Source organism: Pipistrellus hanaki (assembly GCF_964339955.1).
Source record: "Pipistrellus hanaki genome assembly, chromosome: 16".
Taxonomy (NCBI): Eukaryota; Metazoa; Chordata; class Mammalia; order Chiroptera; family Vespertilionidae; genus Pipistrellus; species Pipistrellus hanaki.
In genome coordinates this window covers 21882517-21901504 of record NC_140518.1, presented here as the reverse complement: position 1 = coordinate 21901504, position 18988 = coordinate 21882517, and the positions used below count along the sequence as shown (strand labels likewise).

General features: G+C 37.1%; 1 protein-coding gene across 2 annotated transcripts; it reads left to right on the top strand.

The window, feature by feature from the left end:
* The first annotated feature begins 1270 nt into the window (after window positions 1-1270).
* On the top strand, window positions 1271-18163 carry DDX52 (DExD-box helicase 52). 2 transcript variants are annotated; one of them, XM_084864210.1, is made up of 15 exons: window positions 1271-1390; window positions 2573-2771; window positions 4487-4617; window positions 4860-5045; window positions 6565-6708; window positions 7374-7485; window positions 8874-8946; window positions 9443-9646; window positions 9801-9891; window positions 12145-12267; window positions 12369-12519; window positions 12679-12754; window positions 14208-14279; window positions 14832-14924; window positions 18027-18163. In XM_084864210.1, the coding sequence occupies exons 1-15, from the start codon at window positions 1304-1306 to the stop codon at window positions 18082-18084; spliced, it is 1800 nt and encodes a 599-aa protein (XP_084720336.1). In that variant the 5' UTR covers window positions 1271-1303; the 3' UTR covers window positions 18085-18163. The 2 variants fall into 2 exon arrangements, with proteins under 2 accessions (XP_084720336.1, XP_084720337.1); XM_084864211.1 differs by lacking the exon at window positions 4860-5045 and having other exon boundaries at window positions 1279-1390.
* Window positions 18164-18988: the final 825 nt, after the last annotated feature.

Sequence of the window (18988 nt, the reverse complement as noted above, 5' to 3'; positions counted from 1 at the left end):
TAGGTATCTTGACATATCCAAAACATAATAAGTGATTCCACACTCCCCTTCCCCCCTATTCCTCATCCTTTCAAAAAGGTTATTATTCCCTTATTCTTTCTTAGCTCCGTAAATGGCTTGCCATCTACCCAGGGTTTCAAGCCAATAACCTCGGAGTGATATTTTGCTCTCTTTACCCCATCTCTACATGAAATGCATTAGGTGCATTTAGCTCTACCTCCAAAATACATCTCAAATCTACCCATTTAACTTCATCGGTAGAGATACCACCCTAATCCAAAGCACCATCACAATTTCTACTTTGATTGGCCTCCTTGTTTCCATTCTTACCCTTCCTATGGTCCATTCTCCAAATAGCCAGAGTAATCTTTTATAAAACATTCACTCATTCATTCATCAAATATTTATTGAGAGAACAACTGGAGATGGGGATACAGTATCGAAGGATGTTAGACCCCTGAGCTTATGGTCTTTCATTCTAGAAGGGGGAGAGGTAATGCACACGTAAATAATTTTGTACAGCACATATGCAATGAAAAAAAAATTAAAATTAATAAGCTAAATCTCTTGCTACCCGAATTTTACTGAGTTGCTCTCTCAGCAAAACATTTTGACAGTTTCCCAGGCTGTTTAGATTAAAATCCAAATTCCTTCCTCTGACCGTCTTATAAGATCCTATGAGATCTGGTTTCTGTTTGTCCCTCCAACCTTATCAGAGCCACACTCCCTCCCTGCGACTTTTCTCCGGTCGCCCTGGCCTTCCTTCCATGTCCTCAATGCTCCAACCTTTCCCTTCTGCACACATGTGTTTGCTCCATCTGGGATGCTGTTTCCCAGACCTGGGAAAGGCTGCCTGCTCTTCACTCCGAGGTCACCCCATCATTACGAACCTGAATAATATACTTACACGTAGCTCCCCCTTCCCTTTCTCTATCAGGGACACTGCTTTATTTGTTTCCACAGCACTTCTCACTTTCGGAAATTATCTTCCTTATTTGTTAATGTCTTCTGTTCCCACTAAAACTTGGATCCTCCTGAAGTAACAAACTTGAAGTGGTTCGCCAAAGTATCCCTAAAAAGTCTAGATCAGTGTACTGCAGGAGAGGCTCTTGATAAATATATTTTGAAAAAAAACAGATGAATAATGGTGGACTCTAGGACACACAACAACCGAGTCGCTCGCTCGCTCCGGCCAGGCCCCGCCCCTCGCCCAGGGCCACGCCCTCCCACGGTCTAGCCCAAGGCCTCCTGGGAGAAGGCTTCTGCGCAGGCGCTGTGGGGCCGCAGAGCTTTCTGGGTAAAGATGGACGCGCACGATCTCTTCCGCCGGCTCGGTGCTGGGGCCAAGTTCGACGTGAGGCGCTTCTCGGCGGACGCAGCCCGATTCCAGGTACCGTGCCCGGGGAACGGAAGCCGGGGTCGCTGAGGGGGAGCGGGAGCCCGGGAGTGAAGCGGCTGCTGGGGAAGCCTGCGCTGGGAGACGCGGTGGCCGGGCTGTGGGGCATTTCCCCCTCCAGTGAAGTCCCGTTTACCTAGCCAGGACCCGCTTTCCAAGTTAACGCTTTCCTCATCCCTTTTGTGGATTTAGTTGGGCTTGGCCGTAGATGAAGTTGGGCGGCTCCTCCCACCCCCATGCTAAAACAGAAACAACTCCCAAGTGGAGGGAACAGATTCTTTCATTATAAATCTCCCGCTTTTGGCGTGGCCTGGCATGTACACTGGGTGGCCAGGTGATGCTCTCTGAACGCACAGTAATCTGGCCGCTCAATGTGCTTCCCTTGAGTACCTCATTTATTTGATATCAAAGATACTATAAATCGTGCACCTGATCGGTTTTCCTCTTTGCACTGGCTGATAGTCTAGAATACTGTTGGTACCCGTGGGAGATACAAATACACCGAGCGGCCAGGTGGTTATGTGGTCAGAGATCATAATAATCTGGCCACTCAGTGTAACGTCAGTGGACGTGGTTCTTTTTAATCACGCACTCCTGTAGCTTGTTATTTAGCCAAATGAGAAGAAAGGTTTAGAAACAGGAGGTCTTACATAGGAAAGTAATGAGTGATAAATCGGGAAATTGTGGAAAATCTTGATATTGGGACTAGGGACATTTGTGTGAGTGTGGGACATTTGTGTGAGTGTGCGACACGTGTGTTTCTTATTTCTCTGACTGGCGGTATAGTGTAGTTATTAAGAGTTTAAACTCTGGAGCCATATTATTTGGGTCCAAATCAAGTAGCCTAATGCCCCCGTTTTCTCATTTGTAATGTTGCTATTTACTCATAGGGTTGTTGAAGAATGTAACTTAATATATAAACATGTCTAGAAATCTGCCTAACAGCATACAAGTATTATGCTGGTGTTTGTTGCTATTGGTTATTGTTACTGTTATAAAGTCAGAAAAGGTACAATCTTGGATTTTATTTGCCCAAACACATTTGTCAGTGTAACAGATATTTGGTGAAAGTGTAAAAAAGATGGGGAGTCATTGGACCCATCTCCTTACTGCTAATACTGTTTGGGTGAAAGGAATGCCATTCTGTGGGTTTCACTTTAAATGTTTTGTGTTTAGGTAGGAAAAAGGAAATATGACTTTGATTCTTCAGAGGTGCTGCAGGGACTGGACTTTTTTGGAAACAAGAAGTCTGTCCCAGGTGAATGTGGAGAATCAAGAACTAATCAGAAGCTCCAAGATGAAGCGAAAAAAGAAGAGAGCCTGACTGAAAGGAAGAGGGAGCAGAACAAGAAAAAGAGGAAGAGAATGACTTCAGGTTAGTCCTTGGTTTCTGTCTTTTTAATTTTTTTCCAATTATGAAAATAGAATAAGCTTATGGTACAAGTCAAGCAATATGCAGTCATTTATCAGTTGATGGCATTCAGGTCTTTCCAGGTATTTATTACAAATATTGCTACACTAAAGATTTAAATGCAGCTTTTTTTGTTAACGTATTTTCCATACACAGTAGTCCCCCTTATCTGTGTTTTTTCTTTCTGCTGTTTCGGTTACCTGCAGTCAACCTCAGCCCCAATATATTGAGTGGAAAAATTCAGACATCCTCTGGGGACCTTGGAACATTTCCCCTGTAGATAAGTGGTGGGGGAGGATTAGTATATTTAGGTCTATCTTTGGGCTCTGTTCTATTTCATTGATTTATATTTTTGTATTCATATACCAGTACCAGCTTATTTTAATTATTATGGCCTTATATCACTTTACAAAATTCGGTTGAGTGGTGTGGCACACCATGTTTATTAATTAGGCAGCTGAATATTTTCCTCTCTAACGTGTTCTATCAGTGCAAACCCAATTAAAGTATTAGTAGTCTTATTTGGTATAAATTGACAAAGAACTTTTTTTTTAAAGTTGAACATGCATCTCCCATATGACCCACCTGTTTCACTCCTAGAATTTACCCAAAGAAAGGACAGCCTTTGCCCTCACAAATAACTACACTATACCGCCAATCAGAGAAATACAGATGCTCATAGTGACTTTATTTGTATTAACTGAAAATTATCAAAATGCTGTTCAATAGGGGAAAGATATCCGTATGATAAAATGCTACCTATAAATAAAAATTTAAAAACTATTGATACATTCTCCAACATGGATCTCAAAATAACTATCCTAAGTGAAAGAAGCCAGATTAAATATAGTACATACTACCTGATTTATTTATATAAAATTCCAAGCAAAGCAAACTAGTTTATAGTTTACAGAAAGCAAAGGGGTGGTTGCCTAAGGATGGAGCAATGCATTACAAGGAGCCACAAGGAAATTTGGGGAGGTGATGTAAATAACCTTGAATGTGGATGTTTTAACACGTGTGTACATATGTCAAAATTCCTCAAATTGTGTGCTTTAAATTTACTGTATGTCTATTTTACCTCAGTGAAGTTGAAAAATTAAAAAAATTCCAAAAATAATTCTTGCTCATTGCTTTTCTTAGAATTTTTAGGTTATTTTACATATTTATTTTCCCGTATAAACTTCAAAGTTAGCCAGTCCAGTTACCAAAACAGTGTTGTCATTGCTTTTCATTAAACTAATGTTATTTATAGATTTAGTGAGAATAGCTATCTTTATTCTATTGAGTAGTTCCTTAAGTACTGTGTTTCGTTCATTGCTATTATAAGTGAATTTTTTTCTTTCATCTTATTTTCTATCTGGTTAGTGTTTGGATTAAAAAAAGCTGGCTGCCTCATTGAAACCTCTTTTTTGTTTAAGTAGTTTCCCAACTAATCTCTTGTTTTCAAGTGTAGCTCATCTACATATTACACAGCTGAAGTAACTAACAAAAGGAAGAGAATGAGCGTCCGAGCTCTGGTTTTATCAGTATAGAACCTGCCTCTCCTTTCCAGTTTCTGTACTTTCTTTCATCTAGTTGCAACAAGTACTGACTTTGTTTGTGTGAAGGTATGGCCTGTTTGTTACACTCTAGAATGTCGCACTTAAAATCTTTTAATTTATTAAAAATTATTTTAGAAATTACTTCAGAAGAAGAAGGTCCTACCATACAGTGGATATCATCTGTGGAAGCAAAAATTGAAGATAAAAAGGTTAAAAAAGAAAATAAACTAACTTCAGGAAAGTTGGAGCATATCAGAAAAGAAAAGGTTAGAAAAATGTCTTAGCCCCAATTTCTTACTTAGTGACTTTTTTAACTGTCCTTGGGTTACTCTGTTGGTAAAAGTGAGTATGGTTTTGTTAAGATAGAAGATTAATTTGAGTTTTACTTTAATGAAAGATTAAAGCAAAGTGTTTCATATTCTACTAAAATTATCCTAGACTGTTGCTTTATAACATCTGGCAATATTTTTTACCATATCCATGGTGACTCCTTTACTGTATTTTTCAGATAAACTTCTTACGGAATAAACACAAAATTCACATCCAAGGAACAGATCTTCCTGACCCAATTGCTACATTTCAGCAACTTGAACTAGAATATAAAATCAATTCTCGACTGCTTCAGAACATTCTAGACTCGGGTTTCCAGACACCTACACCAATCCAAATGCAAGCCATTCCAGTTATGCTGCATGTGAGTGTGAAGGTCTAGAAAGCCTCTGACATTCCTGTGTTTGCTTATTCTCTTTTCTCTGTCTTTGAAATCTTCCTTTCTTCCTTATTCCTCCCCCTGTTGAAATCTGTACCTTGCTTTTAAGGTCCATCTCTAATGCCTGTGCTTTTGAAAACTTGTCTTAATCTTTTTCATTTACCATTGCTCCCCTATCACCCAAGTCTCCATGGTACTTAGTGTGTTGTTTTTCTTGCAACATTTGTCTTATACTTCACACTACTGTGTTTTTGCTCTAATTATATTTATCGTTTTCCTTTCACTATAGTGTAAACACTCTGAGAGACTATGTTCCGTTTATTCATCCATGATTTAGTTTATAATTTCCAGGAACTATTTCAGAAATACAGAATTTTTGTACTAACCTGACTGTTTTTTCCTCAATACCTTTTTATTTTTGAAGTGTACTTTATATACAATAAAATACATAGTTAAGTGTACAGTTTAGTGAGTTTCAATGATACATACCGTATGTAGCCATCACCCCAATGAAGAGATGTAACATTTTTATTGCCCCAGAAAATTCTCTTGTGCTCTTTCCATTCTGTCCTCACTCCACCCCTGCCCGGAGGTAACCACTGATTGCTATTGCCATATATTAGATTTGCTTCTAGCATGCCATATAAGTGGAATCATTATTTCATTTCTGGTTTCTCTCACTTTGCATACTGTTTTTGAGACTCATCCATGTTACATATATCAGAAGTTTGTTACTGAGTATAGTCTGTTGTATGAATGTATCACAATTTGCATATCCACCTATTGATGTATGGATTAACCTAGATTTTTGGAAATTAAGTTTTTCTAAGGTTTCTTTTGGTAGTGATGAAAGCTACCTTTTTCCCCTACAAAACCAAGATGGCCTTCATTTCTGGTAGTTATAGGACACCATACTGGTGTCCTTTTCATTTTCTCTGAAAACTGAAATGAAAATACATTTGAATTATGTTGTTGATTCATAGTAACTTTGCTTTTAATTTTCATTTAAGATTATTTCTGTCATGATTTTAGCTTAAAGCTTTAAAAATCACAGTGACTTACTGAAGATTGTCACCTGTTAAATGCTCTGTCACTCAGGTTATGGCCACTTTTTCTTTCTTTCAGCCATTTTATTACTTATTAAAACCTTCCCTAGGGATTGAGGAGTACAGATATCAGCACAAAATGTTGGTTTTGTAATTTTGCATTGGTAAAGAGTTTAATGGGAAAGTACAATTGAACTAATGGAAATAATTGGGGTTGAAAATTATCTTTGGAATTTAGTTATCCACATTCTTTACCCAGTTCAAATGGATGTCAATGGCAGTGCTCAGAAACTCCATTGTGGTGGTAGTGGCAGGGTGGATAATGTTAGAAAAGCAAATATAAGAAAAGTTAGAAGAGTGATGAGAACATGAATTATTAGATTTATCACATTTTTATTATTTGTATGGCTGAGAGCATTATTTGATCACCTGGTTAATTTAATATACTCTGTTTTTAGGGTCGAGAACTTCTGGCTTCTGCTCCTACTGGTTCTGGAAAGACTTTGGCTTTTAGCATCCCCATTTTAATGCACCTGAAACAACCCACAAATAAAGGCTTCAGAGCCCTGATTATATCACCAACACGGGAACTTGCCAGCCAGGTATGACCTCTCGCTGCTGAAGAGGATGTGTTTTGGTGTTTGGTTCAGTCATCTTTCTTATTTGGGGTAATAGAAAGGTCTCAAAAGAGTAAAGCCTGTGTCTTGTCAGGTCAGGCATTCTGTACAGAGCCCATTTCTGTGTCTCGTTGCATATGGGGAAATATTTTCTAAAACACGATATTAGCATTTGTACTTCTTTGGTGAGTGCTCTAAGATCCTTGAAGTTGAAAGGCTACTATAATATACAGTCACTCTAAACTTTATTTTTCTCACCTAGAAAAATGAAAACTCATCTAAGTTTTTGAGAAAGTAAAACTATACAGTCATATGCTCCACCCTCCATGTGCTTAATGTGAAATACATGCCAAGTATGAAATAGTTTTATAATAGTAGTAGTATATTCTAAAAACAATGAGTAACAGATTGGATGAGTTTTGGGGTTTTTTTTCTGTTGAAAATCGTTTATTAGACCTGAAGAAATTACTGAATTACTAGGCATTGAAGTTCCAAACTGCTGAGATTTCAGGTTAATCTACTCATTATTACAGATTAAATTTAAGGTATTTGTGGAGTTGTAAAGGATCTATTTTTTAATAATGTAAATGAGATTATACATCTTATTCAAGTATTTTAGAAGATGACGTTTTTATCATTTTTTGTTTTAGACTCACCGAGAGTTAGTAAAAATATCTGAGGGAATGGGATTCAGAATACACATGATCCACAAAGCAGCAATTGCAGCCAAGAAATTTGGATCAAAATCATCTAAGAAGTTTGGTAAGGGATTCATGCTTGAGATGTAGAGTATGAAGAGGATTTAGAAATTACAAATATCCTAATTGACATCTAAGAGCTCTTAAAGTATAGTCATGCATATATTATAATTTGATTTTTAGAGAAGCTAAAAGAGATCTCCCTGCTCCCATCTAGTAATTATATAAATATATGCTAGTGGTTCTCTCCAAAGGCATTTTACCCTCCACCCCCACCTCACCCTTCAGGGATATTTGGCAATATCTGGAGACATTTTAAATTGTCACACCTGGGGCTGGGTGCTACTAATCTGTAGTGGGCACAAGCTAGGGATGCTGTTAAACATCCTGCAATGTACAAGATGGGCCCCTACAACAAAAAGAGTTTTCTGGTCCAAAATGTCAATGTGCTGAGGTTGAGAAATCCTTCTCTATACTAATTGCATGGAACACTCTGTCGACAAGAATAGCTTACATCCCTACCTTTACATCAATCAGAGAATCTGCTTTTTACCTGTCTTGTATCTTGAGCTTCTGCGTAAAATTTCGTTTAAAGAAGGATTTTCTGCCGAAACCGGTTTGGCCCAGTGGTAGAGCGTTGGCCTGCGGACTGAAAGGTCCCGGGTTCGATTCTGGTCAAGGGCATGTACATTGGTTGCGGGTACATCCCCGGTAGGGGTTGTGCAAGAGGCAGCTGGTCGATGTTTCTCTCTCATTGACGTTTCTAGCTCTCTATCTCTCTCCCTTCCCCTCTGTAAAAAATCAATTAAAAAAAAAATATATATATATATATATTTTTTTTTTTTAAAGAAGGATTTTCTTGGCCTGGCTAGTATGGCTCAGTTTGTTGGGGCATCATCCCGTACACCAAAAGGTCTTGGGTTCCATTTCCTGTCATGGTGCATACCCAGGTTGCAGATAGGATACCTGGTCAGGGTGCGCATGGGAGACAACTGATTGATGTTTCTCTCCCTTTCTCTCTCTGTTATCAATAAAAACATATGCTCGGGTAGGATTGAAAAAATAAATAATAGAAAAGGATTTTCCTTGAAAAAAATGTTTGAAAATCAAGCTGTTGGATTATAGTGTTTGCAGATCAAATATAATAATACAGAAGGGATATATTAGTTTGTGCTAGGATGGATAAAAAAAAAAAAAAACGTGGTGGAAGGGAGCTATGGGGGGGGGAACCATTGTAATAATCTGAGCAATAAAGATTTATTAAATTTGAAAAATAAAATGAAATACATACGTTAGCTTACTGACAGGGAAAAACGTTTGTGATGGTATGAGTATGACCACTGCCTCCTCTCCCCACTTCAGGTTATTAACTGAAAATTCAGGAGCCTTAGTTTTCTGGTTCAAGAGGGATAAACTTGTCTTTGTAATTTGTACCATTTGTTTCTCCTGTAGATATTCTTGTAACTACTCCAAATCGACTAATCTATTTATTAAAACGAGATCCTCCAGGAATAGACTTAACAAGGTACAGATGATAATGTCTTTTACATGTGCTTTTCTTTTAGTTGATTATATTTTGTCCTCAATTGCTTGTATTGTTGCCCTGTCGAGCTTACTACCTACCAGCTTTCAGTAAATGTTGGTGCTGAGAATAATGGTGTTCATTAAACTCACAGGAAAATAACTATCTGGTCCGGAAGAAAGTCACAGATTCTGATAAGCAGTTAGCACAGAATTCCCCTAGATTTTCATCAGTGGTGATGAAGTTTATGAGGTTTATGGGAATCTCTGTTTTTTGCTAATGGAACTTCATATCTTTGAGGCTAATGGCATAGTTACATTAATTTATCTTTATCTAACTTTACCTTTCCCTGCTTGTTTTTCTTGTACCTTTTTGTGACAATGGTATGTGGGTCTGAGAAGCAGGATTATGGTTTGACTTCTTCATGTGTCCCCACAATTTAGTGAAATGTCTTGGATCTTCTAGTTTAATACCCACAAGTTGTTTTGTTATTTCTTAGTGTTGAATGGTTGGTAGTAGACGAATCAGATAAACTATTTGAAGATGGCAAAACTGGGTTCAGAGACCAGCTGGCTTCTATTTTCCTGGCTTGCACATCCCACAAGGTCAGAAGAGCTATGTTGAGTGCAACTTTTGCATATGATGTTGAGCAGTGGTGCAAACTCAACCTGGACAATGTCATTACTGTGTCCATTGGAGCAAGGTAATTGTTCTGCATTATCCCAGGACTTTTTTGTTTTGTTTTGTTTTTTGTGTGTATTTGGGGGGTGGGGGGGTTTGCTTCATTTACTTGGAATTTGGGGTGGAAGGAAGCAAAAATTGGCTCTTGCAAACTATGAGGTATGTTTTCTTCTCAGGAATTCTGCAGTAGAGACAGTAGAGCAAGAACTTCTCTTTGTTGGATCTGAAACGGGAAAACTTCTAGCCATGAGAGAACTTATTAAAAAGGTATATTTCCAAATAAACCTTTTGATAAAGTTCACTAAGCTTTATGTTATTAGTGGGATGCTGAGCACTATACTTATATCATATTTACTAATCCAGTGGTAAATTGTCAAGCACTTTGGGCTAGCTCTTCTCCCAAGGTGGAGAGGTTCCACTGTTCAAATATAGTAAGCTTTCTATCCCAGCTCAGGGTGAGCTAGGAAAAGACCTACCTGATGCCTGAAAGCCTTTTCCCACATTTGCATATGTATCTGCTCCCTGCATCTCTTGTCCTCCTCCCCTTACCCCTTCCCCCCTCCTCTCCAGTCCCTCTGCTGCTTTCTTATTGAACTGGGGCATTGTAGAATGAGTAGGACAATTTTATGTTTGTATGCCTTCAGTATACACTGAGTGGCCAGATTATTATGATCTCAATGCATAATAATCTGGCCATTCAGTGTATATCCTATATAATAAAAGGCTAATATATAAATTTTCCCCTGGACCAGGGGTTTGACCAGCATGGACCCCACCCACGCCCGAATTCATGCACTGAGCCTCTAATATATATCTATATATCTATATATTTTTATATATCTATATCCATATCTATCTATCTATTGAATGGCCAGATTATTATGCATTCAGAGATCATAATAATCTGGCCACTCAGTGTATATTGAATAAAAGTCATAGTTAAAAGACTACATACTGAAGGGATGGGGGGAGGCTATTGAAATATAAATCCTAAGCTCTTCCCATAGAATTTAGTCTTCTTTAGGAGCTAAAATAAAGGCACTTGTGTAAGATAGTTTGTGATAAAGTGCCATAAAAGGCTATAGAGTGCTTTTCTTAACCATTCATATAGTTATAATGGGGCCATAAGGGTGGATTGAATTGGTTGGGGGAAAATGCTACTAATTTGGGCCTTGAAGGATTTGTGGGATTAAAAAGTAAAGTATTAGTGGCAGGAGGAGCAGCTGTCGTAAAGCCTCAGAGGTGGAGCTGAACACATTGAATGTGTTTGTAGACAATGAAGAAGTTACCTAAGGAGAACTTTTATAGTGGAATTAAAGACAATCAGTTTGGACAGGAGATTAGGGTCAAGTTAAGAAAAACCACTGAACATTACTGAAGAGTGCGGCCACATAATTTTTAAGGAAAATTAAACAGTGGTATATAAGATGGATGATAAAGAGATTGAAAGTAGAGAAACCAATTAGCAGACTATTAAGTTAAGCTGGTTAGACATATGGAGGAAATAAATGAAGGAGAGAGCCTTAGTGGAGGGTTAACAGAAGTTGGAGGATGAACAGGAAAGGTGTTTGCAAGTATCTGGTGACGACAGGAGTGTTAAGAACATTGACTCTGAAGCCAGACTGTCTGGGTTGAAATCCTAGATTTAGGCAAATTAACCTCCGTTCCACAGTTTTCTCATCTGTAAAATGGGGGTAATAATATCTACCTCTTACAGTTGTTTCAGTATTAATGAGTTAATACACATATAGTACTTATAATAGTGGTTGGCAAATCACAAATGCTATGTGTAGTTTTAAAAGTATTCTTAAGGATATAGGAAATACAAGATTTTCACAGATACATAGGATTATATATGAGCTTTAGATTTGTGAACGTTCTGAAATTATATGTTAAATTTTGTGTAAATGTGTGGGTTGCCTGTTAGAAAGTTTCATTGCTTTCATTAGATTCTGAAAGGTGTATGAACCAAAATAAAAAGATTAAGCCCTAATATAGACAGTTGAAAATATACAAAGTTGATTTTAGAGAGAGGCAGGGTGTGATATAAATGTAAAAATCATTTGCTTAGAGCTGATAGTTTATAACTGAGACTTTAATAAGATAAATATTTTATTGAGAGAACTGAGAACCAAGAACTAAGCTTTGGGGGAATACCCACAGTTAGGATAGATAATGAATTAAAAACACAGTCATTACATTTTAACTAGAATCAAAAAAGTTCTGAGGCACAGAGGCCGAAAGATTATTATTTCAAGCAGTGGGAATCCATAAAGGGGATTAATTAGACAAGATCATTGGAATTTTCAAGATGGAGAGTACAGTTCAAGTTGCTGGAAAGAACCCATTATAGAGAAGGCATGAGGAGGAAGGTAGGCAGATTGGACCATGTCCTAGAAATTTGGCAATGAAAGTGCACTAAATTGAATTGGATTCTTTTATGAACTAAAATCGTATAAAATACTGTGATTATATTCTTAATTATGGGTTATGTGTACTGATGATTGCATTTCTTTTTAGGGTTTCAATCCACCAGTTCTTGTTTTTGTTCAGTCCATTGAAAGGGCTAAAGAACTTTTTCATGAGCTCATATATGAAGGTATTAATGTGGATGTTATTCATGCAGACAGAACACAGGAACAGGTAAAGTCAGATGTATACTCTCAAAATGATAATTAAACTTTTAAAATGTTTTCCATTCCTAGAGTGGTACTAAAACATTTACTGTATGTTCTATTAACCAGAGAGATAACACAGTCCAAAGCTTCCGAGCAGGAAAAATCTGGGTCCTTATTTGTACAGCCTTGCTAGCCAGAGGGATAGATTTTAAAGGTGTGAACTTGGTGATCAACTATGACTTTCCAACAAGCTCAGTGGAATATATCCATAGGATAGGTGAGTTGTCTCCTGCCTCCACACTCATCCATTTTAGCACCGTGCTATTCCTACAAACATGATCAGTTTTTTAGTGCTATGAAAAGTCCACTTTATATGTGAATCTTAAAGGTCTCCTTTCCCCAAAAAAGTGTTTTTTAATGGTCTGGTTTTTCTTAGGTCGAACTGGAAGAGCAGGGCACAAAGGAAAAGCTGTTACATTTTTCACTGAAGATGATAAACCATTATTAAGAAGGTAAATTAGGAAAAATAACTTTGTGTTAAATTGGCAACATTGATTCATTATTCTTATATGTATACATAGTTAACAGATAATTACAAAATATCTTTGTCCAAAATTCTGCTATAGTAGTCAACTAAATTTTAGCATGGAGAAAAGGAAAAAATGAACAAAAGGCCTTATTTTTGCCTTTTGATTATTTGTTAATAACAAATATTCCAAAATTCTAATAAGTCAGAATTCTCCCAATAGCCATCAGTTGAAACAATGTGATATTATGGTTTTTGAATGAGTAATAGTTTAAAATTATTAACCCAGGTCTCTTTAGCCCCATCCAGATTCTTACTATAATGCATCCTTCCCATTATTCTTAAGGACAGATGGAATTTTATAATTAGTACCAGGAGCATACTCCCATATTATTCAATTGTAGCCTCTTGAGTAACGTCTGATAGATATAATAGCATCATGGGTTTTAATTTAGCCCATCATCATAGATACTATCGATAATATAGAAGTTTCCTACATTTTGGTTGCCTGCAGAAAATTTAGCCTGATGATAATCGGTAACACATCACATTTCTAACAGTTGAAATTGAGTTGTGGCCCTAGCTGGTTTGGCTGAGTGGATAAAGCATTGGCCTGAGTACTGAAGGGTCCCAGGTTCGATTCCAGTCAGGGGCAAGTACCTTGGTTACAGGCTCCTCCCCAGCCTGGGCCCTGGTTGGAGGCAACCAATCGATGTGTTTCCCTCACATCGATATTTCTCTGTTGTTCCCTCTCTCTTCCACTTTCTCTAAATAAAATAAAATAGAGTTGTAGCTGAAAGCAGTTTGTACTTTGAGTTTATCTGTTTTGGCAAAGATTTTGATCTGTGCTTTCTGAGCTGTGGCTCTGTCAGCCTTGGTTTTTCTTTGAGCAGACTTGCATGTGCATCTGTAGGGCAATATGTATTCCAACTGCCTAGATTCACCTCAAGTTTCCTCAGCAACTCCAAGCATGTGAATTTGATGACCCCCCATATCAGTGTAACTATGCACCTCCATTTTTCATCTGAGAAATGAGGATAATGATAATACTACAAAGGGTTGTTGTGAAGATTGAGTAAGTTACTATACATGAAAAACTTAAGACAATGCCAAATGCATAGTAAATACTATAATTTAATAGATTTACCTGGTGAGCTTGTCTCTGGCTTCAGTTTCTCATCCAAGGTTGAATTTAGAGGCTTTTTAAGGCTTGATAAAATAAATGTTGAGCAGAAATAGCTGCTGTCTAAAATTATGCATCAATCATTCTGTTAGTAATCCAACGTGATTACATCTGATGGTAATTGATAATATATTAAAATACTGGGTTACTTTCTTGCTTGTGTAGTTTTAGTTTCTCTTGTATTGTGCAAAGGGTGCAAGTTCATAAACATCAGTTTGATAAGATACAAATTTATGTTAATGGGTACCTTTTTCAGCGTTGCCAATGTTATACAGCAGGCCGGATGTCCTGTTCCAGATTACATAAAAGGTTTCCAAAAACTACTAAGGTACAGTTTTGAATTTACCAGACCTCCTCTCTTTCTCTCTGTCTTTGCATATACATTTGTGCTTTCACATTCTTACACATAGTTTTAATCTATTACTTTTAGAACATTTTAAGATAAAAATTTTCCTTGTAAATTTTTGTGAATACTGTATGTTTTTTAAACCTTGCTAGCTTTCTTATCCTTGAAATTTTAAGTATTCAGATTTAAAAAAATATTCAATATGAGTGAAATACATTTGGATTTTGTTTTAGTTCATAAAGCTAGTAGAAAGCAGTTAATTGGACAAAATCACACTCTAATGCTTATTGACAGAATATAAGGCTGGCATGGGACATATTTTAGCCATAATCACTGCCTTTAAAATCGATTGAATTTACCATCCCTTTGGGTTACCTCTGTAAATCCTATTAGATAATCTAATATGTAAAGTGGATACAAGTATGGATAAATCAGTGAGCAGATAAAAAATGAATTTTGTGATGAATCAAAATTAGTTTTAGCTTTAACTTTTAAATTAAGTTATACTTCATTTAGTTCTTTCCTCTCTTTCAGCAAACAAAAGAAAAAGATGATTAAGAAGCCATTACAAAGGGAGAGCATTAGTACAACTCCAAAATACTTCTTAGAAAAGGCTAAGGATAAACGGTAAGTATATGGTGAGAAAACTAACTGCTTGTTTCCGTCATATAGTTATAGTAGGCATTATTTTTCCTCAGGATAAGCTTTTTAGAGGTAGAATTAACAGGCTTACAGGCTGTTACAGATTGTAATTAAAGTAATATATCTTAGGGTGGAGGAATGATTTGGGAGCTTGGATGAGTTAGTCTTGGCTCTGTTTTTTTCCACTTCTGAAAACATGATTTCCATTTACTATAAATTAGAATTGCCCACCATCTCCACCCAACTTGCATGAGGACATGCTGCTGAGGCCAATAGTTAGGACTCACATTGATGGAGTCTTCCTTGAAGCTCTATATTCTGGGCAGGTTTTCATATAAATTTCATACAAATACTGAAGCACATTTTAACACCTATAAAAAGTATGACTTTTGGTTAAATTTGTAAGTAATATGGCTACGTTGAATGAGTTTTAAGTATATAGGGGTGTTTTTTTTTAGCACACATACAGGATTGCTAGGAGGCAACATATTTTGATAGGAGTAGGCTAATATATTCTGAACAATACTAGTATTGTCACTATTTATGGAAAATGACACTCTTCAAATTCTACTAGTACCTGTTAATATATAATATATATGAAATGTAGGCATTTACTGAGTATCTATTGTCCTGCTGGTACTTGATGGTGGTAGTCTATATACAAATGACTATAAATGAGAGTTATTTCTGAAGCTATTATGCAGGGGGAAAAATAGAGAATAAAGTTTAAATAAAATAGGGGAATTTTATTTAAGAAGGGAAATTTGTAGTGGATTAGTATAGTTCCACAAAGTTTCAAGGAAGTACACAATCTTTAAGGAAGGTAAATCTAGGCATATAGAAGGAACAAAGTGAACAGAAACATGAACACTGGAATACACTTTCCTTCTAAGTGGAACAAGAATCTTACCTGACATTTTGCATTGATTGTGGGGATGATGTTCAGTTCAGGTATATAGAAAGTACAGTGTTTCAGTGAGTTTTAAGCTTTAATCACTTGAGAAGAATAATATTCTTAACTTGTACTTAGTTTTCTGAGGTCTTAATAGGTTTTTTATTTTAATTTTTTGTGGCAGCAATTTCTGGGTGACATTTAGAATAGTGGACTGATAGAGAAGGTCACTCTGCTTGGCCAACCTAACGTGTCTCAGACTTTTTCTTTTTGGCCACCTAATCTCTTGTTAGACTTTTTCTTTTTAGTGGGCATTAGAAACTTGTTCTTTGGGTGAGGTTAAAGTTAGGATTGCAAGTGCAATTTTAGACACTGAGCAGCAGCTGATGAAAGTTTTTACAATGGTTGAAAATTAATTTAGAGTAGGGGTGTCGAACTCAATCAGAGAAGGGGCCAAAATCTAAAATCCAGCCTAAATCGCGGGCCGAATGGTTTACTGAACAGTCATAAACTGACAATGTCATAAACTGACAGCGGAGTGCAGTGATGACAGCGCGGTGCGGGCCACATTGCAAGGCCTGGCGGGCTGGATTTGGCCCGCGGGCCTTGTGTTTGACACATGTGATTTAGAGCATAAGATGGTGACTATGATGATTTTAATAAGAAACAAATAAGACACAATAATGTTGATTTTGTCACTTTGTAACATTTTTACTTTTGAAGTTATTAAAACTTAAAGATGCACTAAGATTTTGAGGACACTCAGTATAAATGTCACTTTAGACACTTAAGATGCTTTTTTCACTTTCTTTACAATAAATTAAAGGCTATACTTTTTAATTTTTTTTTCTCAAAAGAAAAGGTTAATTTAGAAAGTTACACAGAAGTAGTAGAAGTGAGCCAGCTGGGCTGCGTATGTTCAAGAAACCAGTTACAAAGGCTAACGAAGGGCCCTTGTGCTTAGGAGGGAAAAGCAAAGGTAATGGTAGGGGAGGAAGAGGGAGAAGGGAAAGTGCCTGTGTGCTCCGGGGAGGAAGAGCTGCCTAAAGGCCATACTTCTTAACATAGCCCATAAACAAGAACTGATCTGACAGAGTTTTTCAATGTAGAAGTTCCTTTATTGATGTTAGCCACACCGGTAGCCTCAGCTCATACCTCTATGCTAATAACGCTTCCATCCATATCTTTAATCCCTGCTTCTCAACCTGAAAATAATACAAACTCTGCCACTTGGGATTTGCTGAGGATTAAATGCGTTAATCTACATCTGAGAACTTTGCATTACTATACCATGATATGCAAGCATTGATCATTTTCTCAAAACTTACTTCCTTTTCCTGTGCTAACATTTAGTTGATGGCATTCACCAGACTCTAAAATCAGACTGTTGGGGCTCATGTCTAATATTTATTACCAGTGTGTGATGGTCAGCAAGTTGTCCAACCACTCTGCTTAATTTTTCTCATCTATAAAATGAGGATAAGATAATTTCTTCATTAATTAGGAAGATTATCCAAGATGATAACATATAAGGCACTAATAACAGTAATAGCACTTAATGTGAACTCTTACTATTAGGCCAGGATCAGAATCTGTCTTTTATACCATACTGGAGGCCTGGTGCACAAGATATGTACACTGTTGAAGGAGGTGGAACGGGCCTAAGCTGGCAGTCAGACATCCCTCTCACAGTCTGAGGCTTTTGCAGTCTGGGATTTCTCACTCCTTAACCACCCCCCTGCAGCCGAGGCAGGAGAGGTTCCTGCCACTGCCGCTGCACAAACTGACCACCAGGGGGCAGCTCCTGCATTGAGTGTCTACCCCCTGGTGGTCAGTGCACATCATAGTGACTGGTAGTTCCATAGTTTGGTCGATTTGCATATTACACTTTTATTATATAGGATTGTAGTGTAGTATAGTTTATTGTATTATAGTTTCTGTCTCACTTAGGTGATTGTGGTTTTCTAAAAGGCAATGACTTAATGCAGCAGTTGCCAACTGGTAGTCCGTGGGCCACTGGTGGTCCGCGAGGTCTGAAAGGTTGGTCACCGCTGACCTAATGCATCTTTGTGTTCCCAGTGCCTCATATATTTGATTATACGGGTTTCAGTCAATGTTTATTAAATTGGAAGACTTTGGGAAAGTATATATAGCTAGAATTTCTGATTCAGCTTTTCTTACATTTCTTGTCACAGGAAAAAGGTCACCAATCAGAACAGCAAGAAGAAAGTATCTCTTGAAGACAAAAGCTAAAAAAAAACAAAAAACTTTTTTTAAAGCTGTATCAGAAACATCATTTTATGATCGAAACATGAATGTTGTTTACACGGAATACTTTGTCTTAAAGTCATTTGTAGTCAACTACAAGAACATGGCTCTGGTGAAAAATGATCATGAACTTTCAGTGCATCATGTCAAACTTTTAAATGATTACACAATGAAAATCACATTCATTGACATTTCTGTGGTTTGGCTCCAGAGAGATACTTCTTATAGAAGAACAAAATGCTACAAATGAAATACCCAAATGTGGGGAATGTGTAAGGACTTTTGCCTTCAAGTGTGAAGAAGGAAGGTATGATGTGTGTTGTAGAGAGACATTTGGAACCACATGTTCAAAGTAAAGTCTGGAGATTGAATGTCCCTGGTCTCTCTCCCCCCACCTCAGTCTGTTTCTGTTTTTGAATGGACACAATATCTAACAAGAAGAAAGCTACTGCTCTATATTTTACTATTTCTTGATGGCCTTTTATGGTGTAAACCACAACAAAAGATACCTCTTCTGTGGCTGGTTTTCAAGTTCTCTGGGATTTTAAGTTCCTTGGTCTATTAAATATTCTTATATTTCATTGGTAAGGTAGCTCATACTTTACCTGCTTAATGTTGCAACTACAAAATATGGTCAGCCTATCCCTTTTTATTTTAATTTTTTAAGGAATTTATTGGAATTTGTTAATAAAATTATATACGCTTCAGGTGTATAATTCTATAATATGTCATCTCTATATTATATTGTGTTCACTACCCCAAGTCAGATTTCCTTCCATCGCCATTTATCACCTCTACCCTCTCTTACCTTCCCCTACTCTCTTTCCCTCCGGTAATCACCATATTGTTGTCCAGCTTCTCCCTTTCTTAATTTTTCATCATTTAATCA

Coding starts and splice junctions, on each gene's coding strand:
- DDX52 (XM_084864210.1), top strand. CDS start 1,304: ATGGACGCGCACGATCTCTTCCGCCGGCTCGGTGCTGGGGCCAAGTTC. Junction 2,772..4,486: donor GAGGAAGAGAATGACTTCAG/GTTAGTCCTTGG, acceptor AAATTATTTTAG/AAATTACTTCAGAAGAAGAA. Junction 4,618..4,859: donor AGCATATCAGAAAAGAAAAG/GTTAGAAAAATG, acceptor TGTATTTTTCAG/ATAAACTTCTTACGGAATAA.